General features: G+C 39.4%; 1 protein-coding gene across 5 annotated transcripts; it reads right to left on the bottom strand.

The window, feature by feature from the left end:
• Positions 1-213: 213 nt before the first annotated feature.
• On the bottom strand, positions 214-11,896 carry OTULIN (OTU deubiquitinase with linear linkage specificity). 5 transcript variants are annotated; one of them, XM_064428257.1, is made up of 8 exons: positions 11,708-11,896; positions 9,877-10,206; positions 7,458-7,531; positions 6,547-6,641; positions 5,245-5,388; positions 4,278-4,403; positions 2,989-3,268; positions 214-1,761 (listed from the first exon to the last, which is right to left on the bottom strand). In XM_064428257.1, the coding sequence occupies exons 1-8, from the start codon at positions 11,809-11,811 to the stop codon at positions 1,700-1,702; spliced, it is 1,215 nt and encodes a 404-aa protein (XP_064284327.1). In that variant the 5' UTR covers positions 11,812-11,896; the 3' UTR covers positions 214-1,699. The 5 variants fall into 5 exon arrangements, with proteins under 5 accessions (XP_064284327.1, XP_064284306.1, XP_064284337.1 ...); XM_064428236.1 differs by having other exon boundaries at positions 2,999-3,268; positions 11,708-11,894; XM_064428267.1 differs by having other exon boundaries at positions 2,999-3,268; positions 9,877-10,202; positions 11,708-11,837.
• Between the last annotated feature and the right edge of the window lie 833 nt (positions 11,897-12,729).

The raw sequence follows: 12,729 nt of genomic DNA on the forward strand, positions 1-12,729 counted from the left end.
TATTTTCCTCCTCTTCAGCTTTTCTTGGATAACAGCAATTCAGGGAATTACTTGGTTTTGCTGCCTGTGTGCATGGAGCCAATTACTTCTTTTACATAGGTTACCATACTTCACAGCTTTCATGAACAAACTAACGTCAACGTGGATTATAAAAATTGAAACACTAAAAATATAAAGTATATGCCATAAAACAAGAAACAAAATGCTGCCAGATGAATTTAAGTTTTTTATTCCCTTGTAGCTCCCAGAAATTTTCAGTAACAAACGAATTGATTTAGAAGGCAACGAAAACATGACAAATATAACAGAGTACATGACAGGCCTCATTTTAGAACATAATGAATACACATTTTCATTGTGTATATTACCTTCCACAATAATAGTTAACAAAATAAATTCAACTAGAACAGAAGAATTTTGCATGCCACTTTCTCCAGAATATTCAAATGAAAAGTTTTTATAACCTTACCCCATTTACATATGAAGGCCTTCTAAGTGACCCGTGTATGCCCAGCATTTCAACTAAATCAGCTTTCACTCTCGTGTTCCAAAAGTCATCTGCAGGACATACTTCTACTTGAACCTAAAAGCTGAATGTTTCATTATTTAATTATTTTTTAAAGATTTCCCAGCACTTCCAGCATCTGATATATTCAGTATTCTTTCAGTTTTAAAGCATAATGAATAACTAAGCAGAAACGGAACGTCTTGTCTCTCCATTCTTGAGAAGAGTGAGCTGCACGAAAAGTTTATTTCCATCTACTGCACTCCCTGGACAAATTAAAATCCTCATGCTCTCCAGAGCAGCTGCCAGAGAGGATTAACACTACAGGAGCAGTAACGTGAACAGACATGTGGCTACCTTCTATCAGCTGTCATAATTTAAGTGGGAATTCTGTGTAGTCTTTGACTTTGTGTCCGACTATCAAAAAGGTTTCAGACTCCCTTATCACATTTGCCTCTCCATGGGTTGAAAGGGGAAGAGCAGCTCATTTTCAGTGTAACAGATGACTGGCTTCTAAATAAGAGACACTTACGTAAGAAAAAACAACCCAAACCATGAGAAAACTTAAGTAACATCTCTGTTATAGCATAAACCATGGCAGGCATTAATTTCCAACTGCAAAAGAATTGTATTACTTCCTGAGACCCAATTTTGTATAAATGGCTTCTAAGCACTATTACAAAGATCTGCCAAGACACTGCCACCTTACTTTCCCAGAAACTGCAATTGTCATTATTCTGGGGAGCAAAAAGCTCATGTCTTACCACAGAGCCTCACTAAATGAAATAAATCTATAGTCTTGGCAATTCTATTCAGAGTAAAGTCCTTCAAAAAAAGGACTACAGAAGCTTCCTTTTTTTTAATGGAAAACAAGAGCCATGCTTGCCAAACCTCTACTCTTTAAGAAAGTACCTATTTGATACTTTATTTTAGATGTCAACTTCCAAAACACAGATTTCAAGCTGTTGATTTAATCACACAGATTTTGTCATTGTGCTGTTTCAAAACAGCATGGGAAACCTCCATAAGCAGCACAGGTTTGTCTGCCTAAAATCACTTGTTCATAGCATCGTCTCTTGGCACATCCTGACTGGAATATTGTAATGTCTGTCATCTTCAGTTATGAGAGTCACCACAGGCCAGTCCTCCTCTGGGTCATTGGGGTACAGCGTGATGAACTCATCAGTGCTGTACTTATAGAGCCGGTACACTTGGATGGTATACTGCAGAGCATATGCAAGAAGAAACATTTCCACCTACATTGGAAACAACAAATATTTGTGTAAAATTCAACATGTCTTCTACAAGATTTTTCTCATAAAAATATTAAACTAATATCTATCAGACGTAATTTTTCAAAGACAAAAATTTTGAAGTGAGAAGTCCTACACATGAGCATCTCTTATTCAATATCTCCATCCTACCCCTCTATGATACTATGCATTTAACAAGAAAGTCCTCAAATCTACAATGACATAGTAGTAAAACAACCCTAAAGAAAAAGTGCTTCACACAGAGTGTCCCACTGCTGCAAGCAGGTAGGAAAGACATTCTCTTGCATCAGTGTTCATCCTGTTAAGTCACTTAAAACCAGACAAGAGCAGGTTTCAGACAATGATCCTTTCGCTCTTATAGGGTGCTTTGAACTTTCCAGCCAAATAAAAAGTAAAGCCCTTACAAAGCCCCTTGACAGGAGAAGAAGCTTCTACTTCATCTACTGCAGTGACAAGCATATCCTGTTCTAATAACAATTTACAAAGAATCTTACTGAAATAAACAAATATTGTCAGCACAAAAAACTGGTAACATAACTTCTTGGCATAAACTGAGCAGCAAAAAAGTCACCAATGAATCATCTATTTTCACAGAAACAGCAAACTGCCTTATCTATACTGCAGTTGTCAGATTTTTTAAGATAAGAAACAAAACCAAAACATAATACCTCCATGTTTCTAGTATCTATAATTAAGTTGTGAACTACACTGCAGTGTCCCGTTTGTAATGAATTCAATGGGATTTTTTCAATGTATGTTTCCAAAATCTTTCAGTCTATTCAGCTAATTAACTACTACTCATTTTGGTTTGGGGCTTTTTCACAATTTGTGTACCATTTATGCCATGTACAAAACAGTAATTTCCATTAGCTTATCAGAATTCACCCATGTATGTGCTACAAATGGTCTTCATAATTTGAGTATTAGCTTTTATCATGGTATTTTTAAAAAGCTAACAACTAAGAGATCCATACAAGCATTCTATTAATAGCAAACCCTATTTCCAAAGCATGTTACCTGCCAGCCACCAGACAAAACGAGGTATTTCAGAGGAGGGCCTTTACAGACTCTCTCTACAAGCAAGCAGTTCTAACATATTCTTCCCAACAAAAGACCAGATGCTTCAGTCAGCCCAACAAAACTGAGAAATTTCTTAAATCACTTGAAACTGAAAACTCCAAAAGAGGAAAATAACACTTTAAGAACAACCTCTTCTTACTTGTTCAAGGCCTCCACTGTGACCAATATGATTCAAGTGATTATGCATTAACTGACAAGGGTTGCTGGATGTATCCCGTGCAAACAGGAGCCAGGAGAAGACAGGCACTCTCCTTCCACTTTTATCAGCATTGTATAATTCAATGGCAGTGTTAAGCATCAAAAATTTCAGCGCTTCATAAAGACTGTACTCCTCCTCTTCATTTTTAAACAATTTATCACAAGCTTCTTGTTTCTCAAGAGGACACTTTATTTCACTTATATTCTTCCACTAAAAAAAAAACAACAAACAAACCATTACACACAACACAAATCAACAGCCATCACCCCGCCAGAGCTGCAAAAAGCCACTTGTGAGTTGTCAGATGCTCAGCACAGACACTCAGAATTTACCTTAAGAAGGGCTTTGTGCCTTTTTAAAAACAATCAAGAATATTTCCACAAGTGTACCCCAATCAAGGTCAGGCTGACTTAGTCTGATTTTGCTTAAATTGATCCATATGCAAAGCAAAAGGAAAGGATGCTAGAAATTGCTGCAAGGTAGCAGAAGAAATATTGTTGTGGGACAATATGCAATAAGGTAACCTTTTTGTTTCTGTGCCATAAAGCCTACGTACTTCATATTCTTTACATTTCTGTAACTCATTCCAACCCTCAAACTGCTGAATGCAGTATTCCAAATACTCTTAAAAGCCTTCATAAAGAGAATTTGCATTCACAGTAAGACAGGAACAGCTGAGAAGTTTTTTAATAGGTTCCAGAGTTCCAAGAGGGAGAAAGCATGGAGCTAGGTAATCTAGTATGAACACTTAAGGGCACAATCATGCTCCTATGACCTGAAATAAATGTATAAAAATGGAACAAAAACTACTCCTTTGAAGTTACTTCAGTGCTGTTGTGTTTTTCTTTCCTTAATCTTGTCCAGATAGCAAAATGATTTGTCTTCAGTATACATAATTCCTTCAAATAAATACAAGAAATAATAGAGGCAGAAAGCTACTCTGTTATATTAATTTTTTCATTGAAATCTGTATAATTAATAGTTTTCTGCAGAGATGCTTGCAAATTAATTCCAACATCAGGCTACTGCAAGTAGTAAAAGACCAGACACCTCTCACATATCTGAACAGACATTCTTTACTTGACTTTTTTGCAATATACATGCAGAAAAGGGACTTTCACTACTGAAAGCATCCTTATGTTAAATTCTCCACATTCAAAAATCTTTTTTGCTTTTCTTATTTGCAAGTGACCAAAGAATACACAAATACTTTTCCAACCTTGTGCCTTAGAAGTATTAAATACTCTTTTATTTCATCCCTTATTTCTCTCATTCTCTTGCCAGGTTTCTGTCTGAGCTGCCACTCCTTGATCCAGTCATACTTGCTCAGCAGGTTTTCAGGAAGCTGGAAGTTGAGAGAAGAAAAGGCAGCTTAAGTTAAAAGTCTGGAAAGGAAAAGCCACCAACCTGCATATTTTAGCTGGGTCTGCATGAGACATTCACCATTTACATTTCCAGCAGCATCCTGACAACTGGAACCTTACTCTTCTCAAGTGGCTCACTTTTGTATAGGCAGCTTCTCACGTGTTTCTTCCATGTTCACCAATACCATCAAATGGACCTTGTTGACACAAGAAAATTTCTGGAATATTCTTCTTCTGCTTGTGGGGGAATACCTTGCTTTTCTCAAACATCAGTGCTCCACAAGAACAGCTCTTCGTGTCAGGCTGGAGTTGCTCTTACGCTTATTTTAAGCAACATTTAAGACACAGGTAATTACCCACATTCTGCAAAGCCTACAGCATCCAATTTGCTATTCCACTTTCTAGAGAAAACATATATGGCACACAAGAATAGATAATTGAAACCCTAGGATTTTCTCAAATGTAAGAATAAATTCTTATAAATTTCTTATAAATTTCAGTCTGTATTTTTTTGTAATTGCCAGCTGTCTTGTGGAAAATCTCTTCCTGCCACATTATAGGCAGTAAGAAGAAAGCAAGAGAGCATGATTAAGACAGGCAAGTGACATTCCTGTAAGCTCTACAATAACATTTATATCCATTATAAACTGGAAAAAAGAATCACTGTGCACAAACAATAATCTTGAACACTACAACTTCTCAGTTCAGGGGATATTGACAAGTGAGCATATACATTATATAACAGAGAAATGAGATCATAAAATTATTAAATAGGTTAGACCCAATATTAGTCTATTGTCAGAAGATCAGTTTGACACGTACCATAGTAAAATCCTCACTCTGCAGCCACCTTGGTAACTGGGTAGCTTGGCTTAATGCCTGGAAAAGAGTTGCTCTGAAGGCACAATAGTTATCACCTCGTATTCTTCTTATAGATGCAAACTTCTGAGCAACTGCTTCATATCCCTAGAAAAACACAAAATCCAAAGAACATGAAATCACTAATAAAACATTTTAAGGTCACACACACACACTGTTAACGTAAGAGGTATTGGAATATTATAATCTAAACACTAATGCTATTAAAAAAAAAAAAAGCTTGACCCACTTCCCCATGTGGAAGTTCAAATGCTTTTAGGTCACAAATTATACTTTGAAAAAAATACCTTAGTTCTGCTGAAAAACAAACAAGAAACTGAAGAAATCTAATAGACAACTGTTTGAGGTATTTGTTTGATAATAGACCATAAACATCATTGAAATATGGGTAGCTAACTCACCTAGCTTTCCAAAAAAATATCCAACATACACACACAAGACTACACATCATGCTTAAAAGAAATTTGAGCACTAGTTGATGCTACTTACCCAAAACATGGCACATGTAGTTTGTTTCTGCCTCAGGGCAAGTTTGTGTTTACACTGAAATATCTTGACACTTGCCTCAGCACATTTGTTCCCTCCCTGCTGTTCCCATATTCACAGTTGTGGCAGAAGCCACAATGTTGAAATGCAACTTCTGCAACTCAGCTATCCTGGCAAGGGCCCATGTCCTGTGTGTCCATACTTCTCACAGTAATCTCTCCAGGGAGGCAGGGGGAGTTTTTGACTTTTGTAAAGCATCTTTATGTTCACTCATACATATCACTAGATTTCTCAAGCAACAAAACAACTTTATTTTCTACCATTCTAGGTCAAAATTAATATAAAAAAATAAGTTCAAAAACTGGTAAAAATCTCAGGAAAAATTTTTAAAACCCATACAATTCACCACTTTCAGTTAACTGCCTTCCACCCAAAAATTTGATAATCTGCTCTGCACTTCAACAATCCACAAAATTAGCAATTTATGTCCCGAAACAAAATATAAAACTTCAATTGAAAACAATAACAAAGGGCAGTATTAATCAAATGCCTAAATTTAGCAAAGCAAGTAGCTTTGCTAAAAACACATTTGAAATGAGCACGAAGAAAAGCATCTGCCAGTTGTAAACCGCTCATAAGACCTCACAATGTAAAACACTGCTACTGCATTTCCTATCTTAAAAGACTGACTGCATAGGAAATCATGTAGCAGACAAAAAACAAGAACCTAGTGAAATTCAACAAAAACAGAACTGCTACCTTTCTCATCCTTTTTGCTGCTGGTGTATTTCCTCTCCATTCCTTTCTGCAATACCCCATGATGTCCATTTCAGGTGAAACACTTAATTTATATTCTGTCAAAACAGAACATGCAACATGTTATGTGCAACAGAACATTATAAAACAGAAGGTGGAAAGCACATCAAATTTCTAAATACACTATCACTTTAAATTAACTTCAGTGACAAATGAAACTGGCAGCACAACCTGTAGCTACTAAGTAATTATTGTTGTGGGAGGGGATAAAATCAGTTTGTTCTGAAAATTATGCATGAAGAAAAGTTATGATGTAGTTCAAGACAGGGAACACTCTGCTCCACTCTGCACTCTCCTCTCTTATGCAAGAATTAATTGGCAAAGAGAGAAATTAGTAAAGTACACTTTATTTTCTTAGCAAGCAGAAAAATATTGACAGAAGTTTCTCTTCTTCATACAGCAGCCATACTATAAGGGAGAAAGAGGACAGATTTTTCTCAGTAAGTCAGTAACAATAACAGAAAGAAGAGAACAGCCTTCATCCCAAAACCAGGTAGTACTGAGGGTGTCATGGCATGCCAGCAACAGATGCTGCTATGATGACTATCACTGAGTAATTTTCAAGCATGACACTCTTAACATAGACTATGTGACTGCTTTCCACAGAATTCACATTCACTCATAAAGTAATTACAGAAACAAAGGGAATGATATATTAAGAGCAACTAATTTTACAGAGACTTGATCTTTTTTTGAATAAAACGGTACACTGTATTCAGTCTCAAGTAACTGCTATTGAACACATACATCTGTGCACAGAAGTCCCTGGAAGAGAGAGTGTCAGGACATCACACATCAGTGCTACGGTGAGTTGCAATACTGTATTTGAAACTTCACACAAAGTTGGATTGTACCTGATGAGTTTGTTTCACTCAGGAGTATTTTCTCTCTCTCTATTTCTTCTTCATCACGATACATGTCTTCCTCGCTGCAATAAAAATCAACACATACCTCAAGTAACAGCACAAATCCTACTCTCTTTTTCAACTTCTTCCTTCTTTTACAACTCAGGAAAGTATTTAACTCTTTCTACTTTTTTTTTTAACTCAATTTGCTTTCCATCGTACTCATTTTCACAGACCCAACATCAGCTCTCAAAAAAAGTTTAGAAAACCCTCTCAACTGCTCCCCTCCAGTATCTGTCACTAGGCTGGTAATGAATTATTGCTTGAATTTCTCTTCTGTGGTTCAATGAATAGTACAGTCCCTTCTACAGTGTTTCCACATTTTACAGTTTAAATCTGCAAACAAAAACAAGCCAACATGTCTATTTGCTGCACATATGAATAATGAATGCACCTTATGCATGCAACCAAGAACACATTGCCCAACAGGGCTTTGTATCTACACATCCAGGGACTGACCAACCTGCCTCGTGCTGAGCAGAACACATGACAGAATACAATGAAATGTGGCCAACTATCTGCATTTAGTTTGAATATTACTGAATCAAAGGAGAATTTCCACCATGATCCAAACTGCAGCTTGCAGGCTAGCTGAAATCCAGAGAAGCATTTCTTCCTCAAATAATGTGGGCTTTGGTACATTGTCAAGTGTCTGCATCTGAGCATACATACGACATTCTGAAGTCAAGTTATAACCATGAGAGAAGAAATTATGCCCTACAAAAATACTGCATAGACCAGCATCTGGAGCTTGGATGGGAACATTACTGCTGAAAATGAAGGTCCACAGAATGTTCAAATAAACTGACTGCAAATTTCACATTCCTGAGAGGCATTTGTCATATAATTACATCTAGCAAGTAAACTTCTAAAAAATAATCACAGCTTCTCAATTAAAATTCTTTAAAAAAACATATATTACTAGCTATATTAGTATCATTTAGGCATAGCACTAAAAGAGGTTTACATTGGAAGCCTGGTTTTTAAAGAAAGTACATAAACAGAAAAAGGCTGCAAGGTTATTGCTTACTGCACACTACTATTACTAGCTTCTAATCTACTCCTCAAGAACACCCCAAATCCAAACCACAGTCTGCCTCCTAAAGACTAGGAAGAAATCAAGGCACATCTTACATCACTAAGAGAGGACAAGCAATTAGGAAGACTGTGAGAAAGTTTAATGTAGCCAGATGGTAACGGGATTACTTTCATTAAATTTGAAAGGACAGACCACTGAATGATGGCTCTGATTTTTTTTTCTTTATGTCCAAACCAGCTTACTCAAACCATCTGTGTACATCTCCCTTGAGAACAAAAAATCTTTAGTGTAAAGAGCAATGTAGGTTAATACCCGGAAATTAATCTACTGGGCTGTCATATAAAACTAGTTTAGTTTTTACTCCAGGGCTCAAGTAGCTGCATGAAATCTCATTTTTAACAACACTGAATAATTATTAATTAAAAGAGAAACAGTAGATTTAGTAGGTATCAAACATAGTACTATCTGGTGAGAAGACATGGACTTGAATATGGACTTGAAACAAATATTTCTATGATATTTGTTTCAAGTCCAGAAATATCATATAAATACTTGTTTCAAGTCCATATTCATGTTACACTATGATGTTGTACAAAGCCTAATTTCTCAGCAGAGTTTTAAAGTCCATTAAGGTTTGTGAAGACTGTAAAGAATACTTAATAACCTTGAAAATATTACAAAAAAAACCCCACAGCTTGGTATGTGACAGCAGCAATCTCTAGCTTATCTTCTGTATAATCCAAGTATCTAAAACATAAAGCACCAACCTCCCCCTCTGAGCATGAAGAAACCTGCTGCTACAAGGGATCCACAAGGAGAGAAATTGTGACAGGACAGGGAAATTGTTCTTTTGCCATACAACCTTGAATAAATTCAGTGTAAGATGCAGAAAGAAGTGCTCAACAGACTAAGGCAGTGAGATTACTCAAAAAAGGGGAAGTTTGGTGTAAAGGAAGCAGTGTCATGTCCCTTCTGCAGATATTATGAAACCACCTTCTTTCTGGGAATTGACAAAACAGAAGCAGACACAGACTGAGAACATGACAGATTAACATCCAGAGTAAACAAGGTACTGCATTTCAAGAGCGTTGTTTTGAAATCCAGATAGGCAAGAGGTGCAATCCATCTGCACAGGCACCCTCATTCCAGAGATGAGTGTGTCAAAACACTGTTGTAGCATAGCAATTGTTAGGCAAATCTGTGGAAACAATAATGTGGAAACTAAAGCCTTTCCCCATTAATGTTTAGATAAACATTTGAAAAATACAGTGAAAATAATTTTCTTTTCTATGGAAAATTGTTAATGTATTTTAAAAAATTAATCCTTACCTCTCCTCAGATGACTCCACTGCTGAACAATAACTGGACACAGGTACATACAGTTCACAGTTTCTGGATGCATCCTGATCCATCACAAGAGATTTAATCATATCTGTCTTCTCAGGTCTCCCACTGCTTCTGTATACACAGTCTTGTCTTATTTCTGATGTAGTTTGCTCTTTCTGGTATGCAGGTGCATTTGCTGAGCCAAGTTCCTCAGAAGCAACACCAGCTTTGTTTTTATGCTTCATCAGCTGTGTGGGAACACTCTCTTTTTTCTCTTCTGCACCTGCAGAAAGGCTGGTTGGTTCTGTCATCCACCCTTGAAGATTATCCTGGCTTTGAAGAACGAAAAAATATATGAAGAGTTTCTCTCCCAGAACAAAAGCATGTATTTCAAGGAAAATTACAATATTTCAAGAGTTACATTATATTTTGAGAATTCAGAGGGTACATAAATTATTCAAAACCAGGAAGAAAACCCAGAACAGTTTGGTAAAATAAGACAGCACCCAAGCTATTTACTAACTCACTCCCCTGACCATCGTTTCTTACCAAGGCTAAGCTGTTCCAGGTTCCTCAAACAGAACCTGCACAATAATTAGTGCCCTGAATAAACACCTGCTATCCTCGGGGTGCATTATCATCTAAAACCCCAAGGATCAGCAGAAATTTTAAAGAAACAAGTTTCAGTCCTGAAGAAAACAGTTTTTACAAACTGTGCTCTGTGAAACATCCACTCCACCAGGTTCATTGCTTAGGGAAAAAATTTCCAATATTTGTGTCTTCCAATATGATCAAGGTATCAAGACAGGATGTCCACAATCCATTCTAGCAAGCTCCCCAAAAGTTTAGGATGTATATAGTAAATTTTCAGGGATGTTTATCTTAAGTTGACACATAGTCTTGCCCAAAAGTTACGGGCTGCTTGGCAGTTGTCACATTAATATTCTAGAAAATTGTGGCTACCCATGCTGGTCCCCTCAGAGCTCACAAACTTAATATCCACTCTATAATCTTAAAACTGCACAGCACATTTCTACTTCTAGGATGAAGCCTCCCACCTGAAAAACATCTTTGTTTACTAGTGTTACAGCCCCTTGGCACCTGAGCCCCGACATGTACAAAGATATTCCACAGCACAGAGCTCACGGAACCACAGAGCGGGCTGGGCTGAAGGGACTTTAAAGCTCACAAAGCTCCCAGCCCCTGCTGCGGGCAGGGACACCTCGCACTAGGCCAGGCTGCTCAGAGCCCCATCCCGTCTGGCCCTGAGCACCTCCCGGGATGGGGCATTCTCAGCTTCTCCGGCAACCTTCTTCCAGCGCCTCACCACTCTCACAGTACAGAATTGCCTCCTAACATCTAATCCAAACCTGTTCTTTTTCAGCTGGAATCCTTCCCCCTTGTCCTGTCACTACCTGCCCTTGTAAAAAGTTCCTCTTCGTTTTCCTTGTAGGCTCCCTTCAGGTACTGGAAGGCTACAATTAGATCGCTCCAAAGCCTTCTTTCCAGCCGGAACAGCCCCAGCTGCCCCAGCATTTCCTCATAGGAGAGGAGCTCCATCCCCCCACATCAACTCTGCGGCTCTCCTGGGGACTCATTCCTACACTTCCCTGTCCTTCCCGTGCTGGCACCCCAGAGCTGGATGCAGCACTGCAGCTGGGGTCTCACCAGAGCGCACCAGAGGGGCAGGATCCCCTCCCTGGACACCGCTGACCGCGCTGCTTTGGAAGCAGAGTCGCACTCCAGGTCCCCATTTCTCCCGTCCCCGCTCCTCGGGGAAGGACGGCCCAGGCTTGGCGCAGCCCACGGCCCCCCGTGCCCCGGCAGGCCTCACCTTTCCGCCGCGCTCCGGCCCCGCCGAGCGCCGGCGGCCGCCGCCGGGCCGGGCCCGAGGGGAGGGCGCGGGGCTCGGCCCGGCCGCCGCCGCTCGCCGCTCATGCCGGCGGGGCTCCTGGCACGGCCGGCAGCGACACCGCCGGGCCCAGCGCTGCCCGGCCCCGCAGCCGCTGCCGCCCCGCCGGAACCGGCACACGCCTCGCCCCGGCCCGCCGGAAAGGGCGGCCCCGCCGGGCCCGCGGCACCGAGTGCGCCGGGAGCGAAACCAGAGACGGGCACCGGCACTCCCGCAAGGTGGAAGGCAGCAGTGAGTTCTCGGTAACAGAGGGGACGGTGGAAATAAGAGTTGTTTTCCCGCTGCCAGACGTTCCGTGTAAAAGGAAGTGGTCTAAGAATGCAAAGCGTGTGTGTGTATTTGTGCGTGTGTGCTTGTGTGCGTGTTTATGTTTGTGCTTATGTGTGTTTGTGTGTGTGTGTTTGTGTGTTTGTGTGTGTGTGTGTGTTTGGAGCTCGTATGGAGCTTGTCAAAGGCTGGAAGTCTCTCTTCTGAAGGCAAAGCAATAATCGCCACATTCTGATACACCCTTATGAAACTCCAGGCAATGGAGAAGCATGCACCGAGAGTCGATGAGAAGCCTTTAAAAATTACATGCTGCTGAAACATACCCATTATTAAAAAAAATACTCACCAGGACAACAACAACCAAAAAAACCCACCCAAAACAAACAAAAACTAAAACAATAAAACCCAAACAAACAAAATACAACAACAAAACAACAACCACCCCCTAAAATTCAGAACAGTAGAATCTGTACTATGATAGAAAAGTCCACTGCAGTTTAGGCATTTGGGGGAGTCTTCACGTGGAAATTGGGCCTGAAAATGAAGTATTTGTCTTCTTTCTGAAATTTCCCTCATAAGAATGTGTTTCTCTGAGTATGACAAGTGATGCTGAGACTGGAGGCAAATTACTACAAATATACTTTCCAGCAAAGTTAAAATAGTTTTAACATGTATTC

This window comes from Passer domesticus, chromosome 1 (assembly GCF_036417665.1).
Source record: "Passer domesticus isolate bPasDom1 chromosome 1, bPasDom1.hap1, whole genome shotgun sequence".
Classification (NCBI taxonomy): domain Eukaryota; kingdom Metazoa; phylum Chordata; class Aves; order Passeriformes; family Passeridae; genus Passer; species Passer domesticus.

What these genes read in the sequence shown, in the direction of transcription:
- OTULIN (XM_064428236.1), bottom strand. Translation starts at nt 11,811, where the DNA reads ATGAGCGGCGAGCGGCGGCGGCCGGGCCGAGCCCCGCGCCCTCCCCTC. An exon ending in GGCCGGAGCGCGGCGGAAAG is followed by an intron (nt 10,207 to 11,707) that starts GTGAGGCCTGCC and finishes CGTTCTTCAAAG; the next exon opens with CCAGGATAATCTTCAAGGGT. An exon ending in CAGCAAAAAGGATGAGAAAG is followed by an intron (nt 5,389 to 6,546) that starts GTAGCAGTTCTG and finishes GTGTTTTTCTAG; the next exon opens with GGATATGAAGCAGTTGCTCA.